Below are 20,175 nucleotides of genomic sequence, written 5' to 3' on the forward strand. Positions count from 1 at the left end.
TTTTCTGGCTAGGACTTGTACTACTATGTTGGCTAGAAGTGACAAGAGTGGGCATCCTTGCCTTAATCCTGATCTTAGTGAGAAAGATTTCATTTATTCACCTTTGAATGCAATGTTAATTGTGGGCTTTTCATATATGGTTTTTATTATGTTGAGCTATATTTCCTTCAATTCCTAGTTTTTGAGTAGTTTTTAATCATGAAAGGTATTGAATTTTGTCAAATGCTTTTCCTGCATCAATTGAGACGATCATGTGGTTTTTGCTCTTCATTCTGTTAATATGGTGTATTATACTGATGATTTTCATATGTTGAACCATCTTTTTTTTTTTTCCTTTTAATTACATTTATTTTAATGCTGAATTTACTTCCGGGCCATAAGTTTTTGTTTCTTCAGTTTCTTCTGGGATATCTTTTTCTTCTGGGCAACCTCCTCTTCTGGTTTAGGAACAATCTGTTCCTTTTCAGTAAGGATCATCTCAATGTGCCAGGGAGAGCTCATGTATGAGTTCATCCGACCATGAGCTCTGTAGGTCTGGCGGAGCATCTTAGGTGCTTTGTTCACTTGGATATACTCAATGACCAGAGAATCTACATCTAAACCCTTAAGTTCAGTATTACCCTCTGCGTTTTTAAACATGTGCAGCAAAAATTCAGCACTCTTTTTGGGCCACCGACCTTGTGTCCAGCCCCACTGCTTGGCCTGCACACACTTGCCAACTCCACCATTGTAACGTCGGAATGGTATGCACTGTTTCTGTAAAGTGACATCTTTAAGATACTTCGTGGCTTTTCGTATATGCATACCCTTGATGGCCTGAGCAGTTTCACGAGTGTTCTTAAAGTGAACACGAAGATTGGAACCTCTTGATTTGCATGATTTCGTGGGGTTCTCCGGGTCAAGTGAATAGCGAACCATTTTCACAGATTACTTCAGGCTGCTTAGGGAAAGAGCTGAACCATCTTTATATTCCACAAATCACTCTTGGTCATGATGTGTAATACTTTCAATGTGTTACTGGATTTAGTTTGCAAGTATTTTGTTGATGATTTTTGCATTAATATTCATTGTGCATATTTGTAGTTTTCCTTTCTTTTAGTATCTTTGTCTGATTTTGGTATCAAGTAATATTGGCCTGATAAAATGAATTTGAAAATGTTCCTTTCTCTTCCGAGATCACGCCACTGCACTCCAGGCTGGGTGGAAGAGCAAGATTCTGTCTCAAAAAAAAAAAAAATTAATAAAATAAAAAGACAAAATGAAAAAGAAAATGTTCCCTCCTCTTTAATTTGTCGGAAGAGTTTGGAAAGAATTGATGTTAACTTTCCCTTAAATGTTTGTTGCTTCTCCAGTAAAGCCATCTATCTGATCCTGGGCTTTTCTTTGTTTAGAGGTTTTTGACTGCTAAGTCAACCTTATTAATAGTGACAGGTCTGTTCAGCTTTTTATTTCTTTATCATTCAATCTTGGTAGATCATATGTTCCTAGAAATTCATCTATTTTTTCTAGGTTATTCCATTTGTTGGCATACAATTGTTCATAGTAGTGTCTTATGATCTGTTTTATTTCTGTGGCATTAGATGTAACATCTCATTTTTCATTTCTGATTTTTGTTATTTGAGTCTTCTGTATTTTTTTGTAGTTATTCTAGTTAAGGGTTTGTCAATTTTGTATTTTTTCCAAAAAAACCAACTCTTAGTTTTATTGACTTTTTTTCTGATGTTTCCTATTTCCTGTTTTGTTATTTATGCTCTAATCTTTATTTATTTCCTTCCTTTGGGTAACTTTGTGTTTAGTTTGCTCTTTTCTTAGTCCCTTGAGTTGTAAAGTTAGGTTGTTGATTTGTGATCTTTCTTTTTTAAATGTAGGCATTTACCACTATAAACTTCCCTCTTGGTACTATTTTTGCTGCATCCCTTAAGTTGTGGCATGTTGTGTTTTCATTTTTATTTATCTCAAGGTATTTTCTAATTTCCCTTGGGAGGTATTCTTTGATTCATTGGTTGTTCAAGTGTGTGTTGCTTAATTTCCATATATTTATATAATTTCCAGTTTTCCTTCTGCTATTAATTTCTAGTTTCATTTCATTGTGGTTAGAAAAAATATTTGGTTGAAAAAAATTTGGTATTAAATTTCTTTATACTTGTTTTGTGGCCTAATATGCAATCTATCCTAAAAAATGTTATATATGTTTCTAAGAAGACTGTGTATTCTGCTGTTGTTGGTTAGAGCATTTGGTATATGTCTGTCACATCCCATTGGTCTTTAGCGTTGGTCAAGTCATCCGTTTTCTTTCTTTTTTTTTTTTTGAGACGGAGTCTCGCTCTGTCGCCCAGGCTGGAGTACAGTGGCACAATCTCGGCTCACTGCAAGCTCCGCCTCCCAGGTTCACGCCATTCTGCTGCCTCAGCCTCCCGAGTAGCTGGGACTATAGGCGCCCATGTCCGGCTAATTTTTTGTATTTTTAGTAGAGATGGTATTTCACCGTGTTAGCCAGGATGGTCTCAATCTCCTGATCTCGTGATCCGCCCGCCTTGGCCTCCTAAAGTGCTGGGATTACAGGCGTGAAGGTCATCTGTTTTCCTACTGATCTTCTGTCTGGTTGATTTAATCCATTATTGAAAGTGGGATATTGAAATATACTGATATTGTTTTACTTTGTATATCTCTCTTCAATTCTGTCAATGTTTGCTTTATATATTTGTGTGCTCTGTGGTTAGGTGCATTTATAATTGTTATATCTTTCTGGTGAAATCACCCTTTTATCCTTACATAATATTTTTTTGTTTATGAAATTATATTTTGCCTGATAAAAGTATGTCCACTTCTGCTGTCTTTTCATCAACATTTGACCAAAAGGATTATCATCTTTATATTTTCCTATTCTTATGTTGCTGTCTAGTGCTCTTTCATTTTAACTTGAGGGATTCCCTTTAGCAATTTTTGTAAGGCATATCTAACGGTGATGAACTCCTTCAGCTTTTGTTTATCTGGGAAAATACTTATTTCTCTTTAATTTTTGAAGGACAGTTTCTTGGGAATATAGTATCCTTGGCTGGTAGTTTTTTTTTTCTTTCAGCACTTTTTTTTTGAGACAAGGTCTTGCTTGCTCTGTTGCTCACTTGCTGGATTGCAGTGGTGTAAACATGGCTCACTGCAGCCTTGACCTCTGGGCTCAAATGATCCTCCCACCTTAGCTTCTTCAGTAGCTAGGACCACAAGCATGACCAACATGCCCAGCAATTTTTAAAAATTTTTTGTAGAGATGGGATCTCACCATGTTGTCTAGGTTGGTCTCAGACTCCTGGGCTCAAGCAATTCTGCCTTGGCCTCCCAAAGTGCTGGGATTATAGGCATGAGACACCATGCCCAGCCTGTTTCAGCACTTTGAATATATTATTTCACTCACTTCTGGCTTGTAATGTTTTTGCTGATAAAGTTGCTGAAAATTTTATGAGCGGTAACTTGTATTTGACCAGTGGCTTTTCTCTTGCTGCTTTGAAGAGTCTCTCTTTGACTCTGATTTTTGACAATTTGATTACAATGTCACTTAGTGTGGGCCTCTTTATATTCTTCTTATTTGAAATTCTTTGAGCTGCTTGAATTTGCATGTCTATTTCCTTCCTCAGATTTGGGAAGTTTTTGGCAATTATTTCTTCAAATAAGCTCTCCACCTTTTTCTCTCTTTTTTTGAGACTCTCATAATATGTATATTAGTCCACTTAATGGTGTTATATAAGCTATTTAGGCTTTCTTCACTTTTTTCCATTCATTTTTCTTTTTGTTCCTCTGACTTGATAGTTTCAAGTGATCTGTGAGTTCATTGATTCTTTTTTCTGCTCGATCGAGTCATCTATTGATTGAATTTTCAACTCTATTATTTTATTTTTCAGCACCAGAATTTTTGTTTGGTTCTTGTTTATAGTTTCTCTTTGTTGATTTTCTCATTTTGTTCACGGGTAGTTTTCCTGATTTTATTTAGTTGTCTCATCTGTGTTCTCTTGAGCACTGAGCTTCTTAAAGATTATTTTGAATTATTTGTCAGGTAACTTGTAAATCTCCATTTCTTTAGGTTCAGTTTCTGGAGATTTTCGTGTGTGTGTGTGTGTGTGTGTGTGTGTGTGTGTGTGTATTGCACCATGTTCCCTGTTTCTTTGTGTGCCTTTTTTTGGAGTGGGGGCTGGCAGGGGTGCAGGGAATTGCGACTCGGGCAATTGAAAACTCAGCCACCTCTCTTGGTCTTATAGACTGGTTTCATGCAAGGGAAGAACCTTAGCAATCATCCTGGCTAGCAATTCTGGGGTCTCTGAAACCTTTTGTGGGGTTATATGTTCTCTCAGTTTGTGTGTATAATTTTACAATTAGAGACATTTGCTCCCTTTTTTTTTAGATGGTGTTTTGCTCTTGTTGCCCAGGCTGGAGTGCAATGGCACGATCTCGGCTCATAGCAAGCTCCACCTCCCAGGTTCAAGGGATTCTCCTGCCTCAGCCTCCTGAGTAGCTGGGATCACAGGCGCTCACCACTGTGCCCGGCTAATCTTTTTTTTTTTTTTTTTTTTGGTACTTTTGGTAGAGACGGGGTTTCACCATATTGGCCAGGCTGGTCTCAAGCTCCTGACCTAGTGATCTGCATGCCTCGGCCTCCCAAAGTGCTGGGATTACAGGCGTGAGTCACTGCTCCCTGCCTGCTCACTTTTTAAAAAGGAGTTTGTAATATCTTGTTCCCTCTGGTGTTTGTCTGGAATATTGCAGACTGTCTGGCATTGTATCAAGCTGATGATCTCTCCTTTGTTCTCTGTGGCCCTCAGGTATCCAACACATGCTTATTTGGTTAGTACTCTGGGTCAGGTAGATAGATAGAAATCAGATCGTAGGCCAGCCATCTAGATAGCCAGAATGTTGGACACATGTTCCAATCTTCTCTTTCTCTCCCAAGGGAGAAGGTGTAAGCTGGATACTTTTTCCCAGTTGCAATACGCTTTGCAAATTGGGGGAAAGGCTGATGCAACTGAAATGAAATGGTTCTTCTTAACCATTTGGATGTGGTGTTTTTGGTTTTGAGCTTGCCTGGGATATTGCAACTTCTGAACTGTTTCTGAAGTTTTCATAAAGGCTTTGGACAGTATGTTGTTAAATCAATGTCTCCATGGAGGAATAAAGTTTGGGGCTTCCCATTCTACCATCTTGCTGCTGTAACTCCATCACCTATGCAGTCTTTTTGCCAAGAACATTTTACCTAAATCTAATAATGAGGGAATAATCATATAAATCTGGGGACAATTAAAGACAACTAGCATAAATCCTTAAAAAATATCAATGTCATGAACCGCCACCTCCCACCAAAAAAAAAAAAAAAAAGGGAGAGTGTTAAAAGAGACAAAAGAGATATAATAGGTAATAGATCCATGAAGCTTGATTAGATTCTGAGTTTTTAAAAATGCCATAAAAGTCATTTTGAAGATAATTGAGTAACTTTGGATATATGTCGCTTATTAGATGGTATTTTTAAATAATGGTAAATGTTTTAGGTGTGATAATGGTATGGTAGATATGTAGAAGAATTTCCTTGTTCTTAGGAAATTTATCTTGGAATGTTTACAGCGGAAATGTCACAATGTCACAACACACACATACATGTACAGGGGATGAACAAATATATGACAAAATGTCAACAGTTGGTGAATCTATATGAAGGTTATAAAGGTATTCTTTAAATTTTTATAAAATTATTTTTCAAAATAAAAAGTTGGGGAGATAAGCCCTAGGAGACATTATTCTTATCATTCCCATTTTACAGATGAGAAAAATGAGGTTCAGAATGGTTAAGTAGCTTACTCTAGGTCACACAATAACAAAGTTGAGAATTCAACCTGAGTAGGTTTGTGCAACTTTCATACTTTATGAGCACTTGAAGGAAGAATTGTTGTTACCACTTTTTACAGAGAAGGAATCTGAGACCTAGAGAAGACATGGAATGCCTAGGGTCATGGGTGTAGGAAATGGAGCCAGAGCATCAGTCCAGTGTTACCTTTGGAGTTTGGGGCTTTTCCCATTGTATGTTGCCGAGAAAGCGAGAGGGAGAAGGAGCAGGAGACGTTGAGATATGACAAAGGCTAAAAGCCTTAAGTTTTCTCTTTCTGATAAACTTCCCACCTTTACCCTGACAAGTGTTTTAGTAAGATCTGGGAATGGAGCCAGCCCTGAGATGTAGCAACTATGGGCTCAATTTACAGTCTGATGGATCCTATGCACGCGCTGTTCTCTGCCAGCTCTTTCTTCCACCCTGCACTTGCCTCCACACCTCTCAACATTCTCTCTCTCACATGCACTCAGCCTCCGCAGACCTTACTCCTCCTCATCCTTCAGGCCTCAGATTAGACTGCATTGGTTTCAGGAAAACTTTCTTAAACCTCAGCAATCCCTACCCCATCCGCATTCCCGTAGGGTAAGAGACCCCATTTCTTTCAGAGCTTCCTGTTATCACGGCTACTGTTGGGCACCAATTATGAGTGCTAACACGTATTAACTCATTTGGTCCTCAAAACCTGTAAGATTGATAGTAATATTATATCCCCATGAAGAAGTTAAGACATAGAAAACCTAATTAACTTCCTTAAGATAAAATAAAATAGTATAAATTCAAACACAGGCATCTTGTTCAGAACCTAAACTTTTAACCACTATGTGATAATTGCTCTTCTCAGCATGTGTTTATTTACTCTCTGTTTTCCCTGTGTAAGTGAAAGTTCTATTGCTTGTTCACTAGTATATCCTGGAACTTGGCCTGGGGCCTGGCATCATCAGGGCCCAATAAATACTTGTTTAATAGATAGCAATGTGGGTAGTGCAACGGGAAGAACAAGGCATCAGGAGTCAAACATACCAGAGTTTGTTACATGGCCACTTACCAATTAGGTGATTTTGGGTAGGTCAATTGACTTTGTAGTGCAGCCATTTTTGTAACTGAAAAATGGAAGTTATTGTGGGAATTCATTGCAAAAGTGTGTTATAAACTGCACTTGGTATAAATGTGAGTCATGATGGTTTCTTATCTCTGGAAGGTAACCAGAACATGATTCTTTCTACTTCCAAAAGAAAAATAAGGTAGAGGCTGCGATCAGAAAAAAGTCACTCCCTGCCTATGCTGACTAGGCCTCCAGGTTAGGCCTGAAATTCTGTTAGGTCACGAGACTCTTTGGCTGCCCAAAGAGGCCTGACTTAAGTGCCTAAGTCTGTGCCTGCCTTTGGGAGCTCTGCTTAGGGTGTGAGACTCAGTGTGTCCATGGGGAGCTAATGGGCTGAATCCAGGGATGAAGCCAAGCACTGGGATAGCTCTGCAGCAGAATCAGAAAATGGAAGTGAGAGAATTGTGAAACCACTGTCTGCACTCATCCCTACGGCCACCTAACCCCAGGAGAGGTCTCTGCAGAACAAGGTGCTGTGGGTTCTCTTCTCTCCATCCATCATATTTTAACTGCCTGTGTGCCACTGCCTCCTGCTCAGACATGGGGGCAAGCCCAGGATGAGCACGTAACTGTAAGGAATGACAGGATTAGGTCCACCCTGAATCACGTTAGGAAAAGCAAGAAAACAAATCCCAGAAAAACATGGTTTCAATCTTGTAAAGCCTAGAAGTAAGGCTAGTTCTTCAAACTATTTCTTGACTATGTCTACAGGTATTAAGCTACTTATAAGCTTGGCGAGATTAAAAAATAGATGTTTTGTGAAAATTAAGAAAAGAAAGTGGCACCTCTCTGAGCCAGAAAGAACATGGTAGGAATTAGTAATGCTTTTACTAAAAATGTTGGTTGCCCAGTTAGAGACCATGGGAAGTTGCAGACCCAGGAGGTCTGGCTTTCAGAGAGTTAGACGGCACTTCCTGAAGGACATGGAGAGAGAAATGTAGCTGGATACAACTGTCTGCCAGGCCTTGGGTTGATCGAAATATTAAGCTACGTAAGCCCAGTTCTTGTCCTCAAGGAGCCCTTAATTTAGTGGATTTTTATTTAGATTAATTCTAAGAAGTAAAAAAAGCAAAACAAAACAGAAGTGTATGGATTAAGGAATAGTTAACTGGGGTCCTGTTTCTAGTAAAATGCTATTCAATCTTAAAAAACAATCAATGGTAAGGAAACACAGCGAAGGCATGACAGTCAAATTTTTAGGTGACAAAAATCTTGGAGGACTAACTCAAATTTGAATGTCTGAATCAATACTTTAAATATGTTTTGACAGAATCAATTAAGTCCAAGTTGAACGTAACTTAAGTTCAAAATAATTAATTAGGTGAGTAGACTGTTAAGCAAATTTGGGCTTAAATTACACTTTAAAAAAGTAATGTCGGCCGGGGGTAGTGGCTCACACCTATAATCCCAGCACTTAGGGAGGCCGAGGTGGGCAGATCACCTGAGGTCAGGAGTTCAAGACCAGCCTGGCCAACATGATAAAACTCTGTTTCTACTAAAAATGTAAAAATTAGCTGGGTGTGGTGGCACGTGCCTGTAATCCCAGCTACTCAAGAGGTTGAGGCACGAGAATTGCTTGAACCTAGGAGGTGGAGGTGTGAGTTGAGGTCATACCAGTGCACTCCAGCCTGGGTGACAAAGCGAGACTCTGTCTCAAAAAAAAAAAAAAAAAAAAAAAAGCAGTAATGTTGCTTTAGTCAGCCACAGACTTAATATGAGCCAGAATGGGTTTGCCACAAACATGAGTGCAACCCAAGGATGGAATAATAGAATAATAGAAGTAGCGTGTCCAGGACAAGTGGTGTACCACCACTATTGTCTGTTTTGGTCCATTCTTGGTCTAGAGTCTTTTTTTTTTTTTTTTTTTTTTTTTTTTTTTTGAGACAGAGTCTCACTCTGTCACCCAGGCTGGAGTGTAGTGGTGCGATCTTGGCTTACTGCAATCTCCACCTCCTGGGTTCAAGTGATTCTCTTGCCTCAGCCTCCTGAGTAGCTGGAATTACAGGCACGCACCACCATGCCTGGGCCTAAAAAGTCTTCATATGACTCATTTTAAAAAGGATGTTTGGCCAGTCGTGGTGGCTTACGCCTGTAATCCCAACACTTTGGGAAGCTGATGTGGGTGGGTTGCTTGAGCTTAGGAGTTCGAGACCAGCCTGGACAACATGGTGTAACCCCGTCTCTACAAAAACTAGTGGTGCCTGGTGGTTCATGCTTGTAGTCCCAGCTATGTGGGGGCCTGAGGTGAAAGGAATGCTTGAGTCTCAGAGGTTGAAACTGCAGTGAGCCATGAACATGCCACCACCCTCCAGCCTAGATGACAGAGTGAGACCCTGTCTCAAAAAACAAAAAAAAAAAAAAAAAAAAAAAAGAAAGAAGAAAGGGAAAAGGATATATTCATAAGTTCTCTTTCCCTTCACAAAATTTGTCTTCCATTTTTGTAAGACTGTTGAAAATGCATTGAGAATTTTTATGGTCATCCAACTAGAAGAGCTTTAAACCATGACCCAAATTTATGGTCTAGAAGCCAAAATAATCATGCATAATGTATTAGTCTTTTATTTCCTGGACCTTGTTATGACATTCCATAGATTTCACCATACCGTTCTTGAATTAGATGCATGATACAATGTCGTCTTTCTTCAGTCTTTTCTTTAGCTCATGATCTCTGCAGCCCTGTAATTGTGTATATTCCTTTGGATATTGTTATCAGCCTCTTTCTCTTCATTTTCTCCTTGAAAATTCATCTACTCCTGTGGTTTACAACTTCTTCCTTCTTGGATAACCTAGAAACCTGTAGTTGCACCTTGGGTTGCAACTTGGACTCCAGTGTTGTATTCCAACTATTTAGGGAAAAGGAATACAAGATAAGGGAGCTAAATTTTGTTAAGAGCATTTTACCTAATTCCCACAATAACCCTGTTTGGTTTGGGCATTAGCACTTTTCAGATGTGGACACTGGGTCACAGAGAGCCCAAACTCAGAGTTTCATGGAATAATAAGTTGATGATTTGCACCCTGATCTTCTGGCTCCTATTTCAGGGCTCTGTCCACCATGGCTGCCTCTCTTTTGTATCTTATGGTCTGTATTTGGCATTTATTATTCACTCCATCCATTTACTTATGGAGAAATATTGCATGCCTACCATATTTCAGGAACTATGCTAGGGATGGGGGAATAAGGAAATGAGCAGGACACTGTCCTTTCTTTTAGAAGATAACAGGCTGGCAGAGGAGGTTGAAAAGACAGATGACTGCACAAGGTGATAAAGGCCCTGATCTTCTATGGAATGCACTGTTTGCCAAGATAGCTGGGGAGGCAGTCAGGGAGAGATATTTCATGAGGTTTTGAATGAGGAGTAGAAATTTGGCTTCCCATTCCAATAGGGCTGTGCCTTTTATTTCACTTTTCAGGTTTATATGTCTTGTCTTCCTCCCTACCACAAGTACAGGCATAGTAGCCCCTCATACTGTTGAATGACAGCTACAAACAGGACTGAGGCTATAATGCAACAAAATATCCATACTTAATTCTTAGGTAAAAATCACAATATATCAAACAGATTTCCTATCAGAACACTTATCAGCATGAGATAGTTCCTCCCTACTTTGTAAGGGAAGAAATTATATAGTGGTGAGATTTAATGGCTCACTTAAGGTCACACAGCATTTAGTGTCAAAATCTTGAGCAGGGTCTGCTCCTCGGACTCCCTGTCTTGTACCTTTCAACATCTGAATGTGACCGACTCTTCCAGAATAGCTGGAGACAGAGCCTGAGCAAGAACAGAACAGTGTTTCATCGCTGCTGGTCAGAGGAAGAGTCCACTAAAGTGCATCCAGTATAGAGATGCTAATGGCCTATTAGGATCTTACAATTCTGACAATTTCTTACCACCCGGACATTAATGACTACAATTAATTATTCACCTCGATCAGACTCTGGGAAAACCTGCCAGGTGCTGTCCTACCCTATGAGAAACCACCTTACTGCCAAAGAGGAAAATGTTGTTTTTTTTGTCCCTGAATTCACAGAGGGGGAAGCGGTTCTTTTTAATAGGTCTGGAATCTGAACTTTCATAAAAGGCACTTTATCTCCTGACTTTCTCATATGTCTTCATCTGTTCTATTGACTCTCTTTGATGGAATATACCAGCCGGCGCTACAAAGTGCTTTTTAATACTTTGGTAAACAGTTGAGAGAGAAACCTCATTACAGATAAAGTGAGAAGTGAAGTTGGACAGCCCATTTATCTTACTCAAGATGAAGTAAGGGCTGTTGCTCAATTAGGCTAAAATAAAATCTCTCATGTTTCCTTCCTAATGTCTTGTTTGGGGGCAGGGGTATGGGGGCGGGGGAAGTGAGTGGCAGGATGAGTCAGCTTCTGAAATATTGCCCAAGAATGTGACAGGCATCGGGGGAGGGAAATGAGCTTCAGCAGCTGCTCCTACAGCAGTCACTTTGCATTGCTTTCTGCCAGCAGGAAGCGGGGGCATGAGATAGCTAGGAGTCAATCAGAGACAGCCAGCTCAAGTCCTTCTTCAGTCCTGGCCACCCCACTTTCATTAGCAGCCTCAGAAAGGAAAGGGGAGGAGGGGCAGATGGCAAAGGATTATCGGTGGGGCTTTAGGAAGAGGAATTGAGAAGAGTGAATTTGATCCAAATCTAAAATGTATAAAGATTGTACACCTGCTCTTATTCTTTAGTCATTAATCATAGCAGTTTGTTGCTGTTTTTTAATGGGGATGGAGGGGGACAGAGGGAGTGCAGGGGTTGGGAAAGGATGGTGGCAGTGAAGGAGAATGAGAAAACGTGTCTTGTTGCCCTGAGCTTGCACCTGGCTCTTCCTCAGTGTGCTGTGCTGGTTGATAGAATGTTTTCATTTTCTTTTCCCCTCAGAGACACATGTTTATTCTCTTAAAATGGGGAAAATCCCATTTTTCCTTTCAGACTGTTTAATCTGAAAGGAGAAGATCTCGGCCAGGAGATACCTTGTTTCCAGTTTGAATCAGATCAAGTTTACCCTGAGAAGTCTGAGATATGTTTTACAAAGGCAGATAAAATGAAGGCCAAAGTTCTGACTCATTAATTTGATATTTTAGATGTTGTAAGTACAAATACTCCCTCCTAAGCTCAGGTACTAACCTTGTTTTGTATATGATATCCATGGTCATTAGGACTTGTAGTCTACTCTTTGTACTGTGACTTCAGAAAATGTTTATTTAGATAGAAAGTACAAACTACCCTTTCCTTCAAAACTTTTTTGTGAGCCTTAGAGAATCATGTACTGAGGTATTGCCAAATGGTATTTTGATTCAGCTCCTCTGATTAGGTCATTAAAATAAGAAGATTTCACTTCCTCTCCTTCAAGGATAACCAAGAGCCCCAGGTTGGAAGGAGAGCAACATCCCTGTCAGCTGGCCTGTAGCTCAGTGAAGACCACAGCTATCACCACTACATCAAAACCAAAGTCTGAGAGCACCTGCCTGCCCCAGAAGATTCGGAATCGTGCCCCAAATCTGCCTCTCTCAAGAAAGAGATAAAATGCTCAAAGATCACTTAGAATACTTTACCCATCGTATATAGTAGAGCAGGATGAAAAATCTGGGTTGATTTATGGAGTGGTAAATATCCCTTGTTGACAGGATAAATTTGTTTAGAATTTTGATTTACCAGGAATGTGCCATGAAGCAAAGCTAAGAGGCAACTGGGAAGTTCTTCAAGCAGGTATTAGATTTGGAAGTGAGAATTTAACTTGGATGCTTGTCGTTGTGGCTAGAGTTGGGCAAGACCCAGAGAGGGGAGCCAAGTGATCAACTCCTAATACCTCTTTTAGCCACTTTTTATGTTAGGAGATTTTACAGTCCTTTTCTAAGACTTTCAGCAGCCTAAATCACTAGGAAGGTGGTTAGCCTGGCAACCATCATAACTGAGATTGTATGTGTATATACCCTGGATTTACCTGTAATCTGTGAGCTCTTCGAAGGCAGAAATACTGTGTTTTTCTTTTGTTTAGTAGGTGCACAAAGTGTAATAACTGTGGCTGAACTGAACTCAATGGACTGCTTGGTGTCCTACTGCTGTAGACTAGAGCAGATACAGCATTTTCCAAGTTTCCAGCAAGTCTAGTAGGACTTCATAAAATGGCAGGCTGAAAATCAACCTGCAACTAGAAGCATATTTTACTAAAAATACTCCTGTCTCTATAGAGGGGTGTGTGGTCTTTGTGGGGGCAGGAAAAGTTACTAAGATGTTTCCACAGGTTTATGTAAGACTATCCAACTCCAAATCCAGTTTCTGTGTTCACCAACCCACCTGAAACTACCAAGGTGGTTATCTAGACACCTTTCAACCAGGAAAAAGATGCCCAGGCCAGGAATTTTTTTGAGAGAGAAAGAGGAGAGAAGCTAAAATAAGTTTTCACTGTCTCTTCATTCAAGAAATTGAGGTTAAATAGAAGGCATAAGTTCTAGTATTTGATAGCCATTCACAGTAGTGTTCACAGAAGGGTGATTATAGTTAATGATAATTTATTGTATATTTCAAAATAGCTAGAAGAGACTTAAATGTTCCCAACACAAAGAAAGGATAAATGTTTGAGGTGATGGATATCCTAAATACCCGAATTTAATCATTATACATTGTATGCATGTATCAAAATATCACATGCACCTCATAAATATATACAATCATGTATCAATAAGAAATTTTAACTAAAAACGATTACATAAACTAAACTACAATTACATAACCACAGAAAACTAGCATGAAAGTGGTTATTTACTTTGAAAAAAAAAGAGAGAAATTTAGAACTTTATAAAGGAAATAAAATGAAAATAGGCCACAATGAACAGTTGACACAAAGCTGAGAGGAATTGAGTACATGACCTCGAAGGAGTCTCCTAAAACTAAGAGGTGGGTCAGAAAGCTGGCAAGCTCTAATGCTTAGACTCACACAAGTCCATGTGTGAAATTAGACTTTTGACCTCCGGGCAGTGGTCTTCAACCCAACGGGAATGCCCACCCTTGGGAGGAGAGCAAATGACTTTCCATGAGGCCCTTACATTTCTTGTAAGGAAATTAATTTTTATATTCTCAATTTCCAACTGTACTTTTTCCTAAGATTGATCTGCCAAGTCTGTGATTGGTTGGCTCTTCCCACCTCCTTTTAAAATTCCCTTTTTTATTAATGACAAACAAACCTCTCATCCATTCTAAATCCTATTAATGTGGATTTCCCAGGGCACTAAGCGAAGGGACAATTCCAGGATGCCTTGCTCCTGAGGGGAGTCCCATGGGTGCCAGAAGGAAATGTTGAAGGGAACTTTTTATTCTTATCCAAGAGGGAAACTCTTGGCAAGGCTCTGAGGGCTCATTCATCCATTCTTCCATCCATCCATCCATCCATCCATCCATCCATCTATCCACTCATCCATCTTTCAATTAGAATTTGAAAGTGAGATGTTTGCCCCAGGGATGAGCATAAATATGCTTATTTGAATTGAAAAATGAAGTAAGACTTTTTCTGACAGAAAGTAAGTCTGATTTAGATGACTGGTTTGACAATGACTAGGTTTGCCAAGTTCTATGGTGGATGTTGCCTATAAATTGATCTTAGTATACAGTTCCAAGATTTTGACAAAAAAATATATTCAGAGCCTGTATGCATCATAGAACATGTTGGGAATTAAGCTTATAATTAACATTTTTTTTAGTTTAAAATTGTGTAGAGTGCACATAGATTATTTTTCAAAAACATTTAAGGAAATATACAAGAAAATTTGACAACTGCATTAGGGATTCTTAGAGGGCTAGTCTAGGCTGGAGCAATTTGAGGAGGTTTCTTGAAGTGCTAGAACTGAGCTGGGTTTTAGAGGATGGTAAGATAGTTCAAAGTGAAAAGGCAGAGAAAGGCTGTCTGGTTATTTATTTAGTGTCAACAGGATAATGTGTTTGGTACAACTTGAGGTTGTACCAAACATGAGTGGAGAGATGGTCATGTGACCAGCTTAGTCTCAGGACAACAACCATTGGAATGGTAGGAACAATAACGCTGGTCACCTGTCTTAGCCTAAAAAGATTTAATATCTCACTTGCTGGGGAGTAGAAAGAGGGCAGATTGAATAGGTGAATGGGCAATAAGGCAAGTTAGAAAAAGCTTTAAAAGCCCCATAAAGAAATCTAGATTTTAAGCCACATGAACAAAGCAGAGTTTAATCAATGTTAATCTCTCTCATCTTCTCTCAGGGTGTGTTGTTCTTCCTCCAAATCTCCATAAAGTCATTTCCATTCTTTTGCTATAGGATTGCCATGTCATGGCAATCATTTGTTTACATGTTGATCTCCTCTATTAGTCTGTAAACGTTTCCAGAACATGGATTATGTCTTATTTGTCTTTGTAGCCCCAGGGCCTAGCACATTTCCCCTCAAGCAATGGGATCTTAATAAACTTTTTATTAATGAATGAAAAAATGAACAAAAGAAATCCAAAAGAAAGGTGAAGAGGGACAAACTAGGAAAAAAGGACTAATACTGCTAAGTAGTTTTAGGTACCAAGGACTTTTAGTCATCAAGCTAATTCTCACCTGTGGGATAGGAAACACTGTTGTAGTCTGAAAGCTGAGGAGATGATGCCTAAATTTGTATAAGTGGTGAGTTGTGAAGTCATTTCTGAAGCGAGTTTAGTTCTAAAGTATATAGGAATTTTACTTTGTTGTCTATCGAACTGTAGGTCACAACTTGTTAGTGGCTTATAATTAAGGCATGTCCAGATAGCTGGCAAAGCATTGTTTCTGTGTATGTCTGTAAGGGTGTTTCTGGAAGAGACTGGCATTTGAATCAGTGGACTGAGTAAGGAAGATCCACCCTCATCCAATCAGCTGAGGGTCCAGATAGAACGAAAAGGTAGTGGAAAGGTGAATTTGCTCTCTCTCACTTTCTCTTTTCTGGAACGGAAACATCCTTCTCCTGATTTTGGACATCAGAACTTCAGGTTCTCTGGCCTTTGGACTCTGGAACTTGCACCAGAATGGCCCCCTAGGTTCTTAGGCCTTCGGCCTCAAACTGTCAGTTACACCTTGGCTTCCTCGGTTCTGAGGCCTTCAGACTTGGCCTGAGCCATGCTACCAGCTTCCCTGGTTCTCCAGTTTGCAGATGGCCTATCACAGAACTTCTCAGCCTCCATAATCACATGAGCCAATTTCTCTAATCAATCCCTCTTGTCTGTCTGTCTGTCTGTCTATCTATCTATCTATCTATCTATCTATCTATCTATCTATCATCTATCTATCCCTCCGTCTCTCCATCCATTCATCCATCCATCCTATTGGTTCTGTCTCTCTGGAGAACTCTAATACATGAATCATAACCAGCATTATAAAAAGAGAATAGAACAGAATAAGAGTAACTTTACTAACTTTTCAGTTAAGTGTGTGTGTGTGTGCGTGTACGTGTGTGTTTGTACTTGGTCTCAATGTAAAATGCATTTCTTACTATGGATCATAGTGAAAAAGTTTGGAAAATGAAGTACTGTATACTTTTATGCCTGAACTAAGTAGTGATAGTGCTAGTAGAAAATAAAGGATTGATGGGAGAGACGCTTTGAAGCAAGAGTGGACATGACATGACATTTTTGTCTCTTTCTTTCTTTTTTCTCTTTTTCTCCCTTTCTTTCATTCTCTTTCCCTCCCTCCCTTCCTTCCTTCCTTCCTTCCTTCCTTCCTTCTTTCCCTCCCTCCCTCCCTCCCTCTTTCTTTCCTTCCTTTCTTGGAGTCTTGCTATGTTGCCCAGGTTGAAGTGCAGTTCCTGGCCTCAAAGGATCCTCTTGTCTCAGCCTCCTGAGTAGCCAGGACTACAGGTGTGTGCCATCATGCCTGGACAGGACTTAACATTTGATTGGCTATAAGAGTCAGTTAAAAATCTCACCAAGGCTTGGAACCCCAGACATTGGAAGAATATGGGTACCATTCATATAAAAATTAAAGTAGGGGGTTGTAGCATCATTAATGCTGCTCACACATTTCTAGCTCTTTGCCTGTGTGTACATGATAAGCTTATACTTCTTGGACCTTTCATGTGGGTAGAGTCATGTGAAGAGTTCAAGGTAATAAGATGTGGGTAGAATTGATGTGTGTAACTTCCAGGCTGGGGCATATAATAGCTGGTGTGAGACCCTCCAGAACTTTCATTCCCTCTGCTGTGGCACCTGGTGATGTTTGAAATAGTGGCTGCTCTATCAGTCTGGGATCTGGAGTGAGGAGATTTGGAGCAGAGTTTGTTGGTCAACCTGTGGTGGACATGTTGCATCAGTAAGAAATAAACTTTTGCTATCTTAAGCAACTGAGAATTGGAGACTATTTATTATCACAGAAAAATTTAACCTATTCTAATTGACAGAGGGGTAGTGCTGGTGGAGGGAACACTTCTTCTTTGTATTACTGAGCTGGAAAGGGGAAGCACACAAGTCACATATGGTTTCTGAGGAAGCTCTAGGCTAAACAATAAGATCTACGGGATGAAGGGAACATGAATTGAAAGTGTAGAAAATTCCATTATCAAAAACTCTAGACCCAGAAGTATCACATATGTAGAAATTTTACCTCCATCTCCTTCCACACTCTTTAATCCCTCTGCTGAGCCAGTTCTTGAGCCAGCTGCTCTCCTTCTTGTGGTAGATAGAATAGTGGCCCCCAAAGATGTCCATGTCTAATCCACCTTGTGAATATGTTATCTTACAATTGTAAAGGCAATTTCGCAGCTGTCATTAAGGTTAAGGATTTGAGATGGGACAATTACACTGGATTGTGCAGGACTCAATCTAATCACACAAGTCCTTAGAAACAGAGAACCAGAGAGAGCAACAGGAAAAGCATTCAATTCACTGTTGCTGGTTTTGAAGAAGTAGGAAGGGGGCCACAAGCCAAGGAATGCAAGCAGTCTTTAAAACCTAGAAAAGTCAAAGAAATTGATTCTCCTTCAGAGCCTCCAGAAAGAATGTGGCCTTGCCAGCACCTTGATTTTAGCTCAGTGTGACCCAAGTCAGATTTCTGACCTACAGAACTGTAATACAAAATATTCGTATTCTTTAAGCCACCAAGTTTGTGGCAATTTGTTAGCACAGTAATAGAAAACTAACACACTTCCCTACTCCTACACAGAAACATTCCTTTGCTTTCTTCCTTGTGCTTCTTGCTTCCGTCATCCCAGCAGGATGAAATGCTTGCCAATCCTGCTGATATCAGCTTAAACTCCACCTCTTCAATGGAGACATCCCCCAATCCCTCCAGCTGAAAGTAAATACTTTCTTTTCTGTCCGCTATCATGCTTTGCCCGTAGCTTTGCACTTTCGATCTGGTGTATAATCCCTTACTTATTTGTCACTGATTTCCACTGTGCTGTTAGGTGCATGAAGTCTGATATATAAATCACACATAAATGATATGCAGTAATTAAAAAGCAACACTTCAAAGAAACAACTAGGTTTTTTTTTTCTTCTTTTAACCACTGGGCCACTGCAGATGGCAGACAACATCTGAAAAAGCAGTCCAGAGATAATAATAGAGATTTTTTTTTTATATTCAGTATTGAATGTGGTCAACATTAAAGTTGTTATCTTTACCCTAAAAGTCTGTACTGTCTATTAAATCTTTCACGATGCATACTAATTGCATAGTCAGTCCATGCCTTGCTTCCCAGCCAAGAGAACCCTCATTTTCTTTTCAGGTATCTACCTTTTCCTCATATGATTTAGGAGACTTCATCCCCAGTTCCTAGGATAGAGTCAAAAAGTCTAAGCTAATTATAGTAATCCCATTCCTGTTGCTATTAATTGGTTTAGAAATGACCAGAGAAAGTTGAAACAGAATTGTCCTTATAAAATGACACTGCAGGAGGCATCAGACTACCCAAGTTCAAACTGTACTCTAAAACTACAATAAACAAAACAGCATTCTACTGGTACAAGAACAGACACATAGACCAATGGAACAGAATAGGGAACCCAGAAATAAAGCTGCACATCTACCACTATCTGATCTTCAACAAAGTTGACAAAAATAAGCAATGGGGAAAGAACTCCCTATTCAATAAATGGTGCTGGGGATAGCTGGCTAGTTATGCAGAGAATGAAACTGGACCCTTTCCTTTCACCATATACAAACATTAACTCAAGATGGATTAAAGATTTAAATATAAGACCTCAATCTATATTTTATAGATTCTATATTCTAGAATTCTAGAAGGAAACCTAGGAAACACCATTCTGGACATCAGCCTTGGGAAAGAATTTCTGACTAAGGTCTCAAAAATAATTGCAACAAAACAAAAAATTGACAAGTGGGACCTAGTTAAACAAAAGAGGTTTTGAACAACAAAATAAATTATCAACAGAGTAAATAGATAACTTATAGAATGGGAGAAAATATTCATAAACTGTGCAGCCAACAAAGGTCCATATCCAGAATCTATAAGGAATTTACACAATTCAACAGGCAAAAAACAAATAACCCCATTAAAAAGTGGACAAAAGACATGAACAAACACTTCTGTAAAGAAGGCATACAAATATGAAAAAATGGTCAACATCACTAGTCATTATAGAAATGCAAATCAAAACCACAATGAGATTTCATCTCACACCTGTTGGAATGGCTATTACTAAAAAGTCAAGAAAACAATAGATACTGGTAAGGCTATTGAGAAAAAGGAATGCTTATACACTGTTGGTGCGAGTGTAAATTAGTTCAACCACTGTGGAAAGCAGTTTGGAGATTTCTTGAAGAACTGAAAACAGAACTACCATTCAACCCAGGAATCCCATTACTGAGTTTATATCCAAAAGAAAACAAATCATTCTACCAAAAGACACATGCCCTCGTATGTTCATCACAGCGCTATTCACAACAGCAGAGACGGAACCAACCTAGATGCCCATCAACAGTGGATTGAATATAGAAAATGTGATATGTATACACCATGGAATACTATGTAGCCATAGAAAAGGATGAGATCATGTCCTTTGCAGCAACATGGATGGAGCTGGAGGCCATTATCCTAAGTAAATTAATGCCAGAACAGAAAATCAAATGTCACATGTTCTTACTTATTAGTGGGAGCTAAATATTGAGTACATAAAGATGGCAATAATAGACACTGGAGACTAATATAGGGGGAGGGAGGGAGCAAAGCCTGAAAAACTAACTGTTGGGTATTATGT

General features: G+C 39.4%; 1 protein-coding gene across 1 annotated transcript; it reads right to left on the reverse strand.

The window, feature by feature from the left end:
* Positions 1–253: 253 nt before the first annotated feature.
* On the reverse strand, positions 254–962 carry LOC100983328 (large ribosomal subunit protein uL22-like). The gene has a single exon (XM_034934214.3). It carries the CDS (start codon positions 916–918, stop codon positions 364–366), a length of 555 nt encoding a protein of 184 aa, XP_034790105.1. The 5' UTR covers positions 919–962; the 3' UTR covers positions 254–363.
* Positions 963–20,175: the final 19,213 nt, after the last annotated feature.

Source organism: Pan paniscus, chromosome 1 (genome assembly GCF_029289425.2).
Source record: "Pan paniscus chromosome 1, NHGRI_mPanPan1-v2.0_pri, whole genome shotgun sequence".
Lineage (NCBI taxonomy): Eukaryota > Metazoa > Chordata > Mammalia > Primates > Hominidae > Pan > Pan paniscus.

What these genes read in the sequence shown, in the direction of transcription:
- LOC100983328 (XM_034934214.3), bottom strand. Translation starts at nt 918, where the DNA reads ATGGTTCGCTATTCACTTGACCCGGAGAACCCCACGAAATCATGCAAA.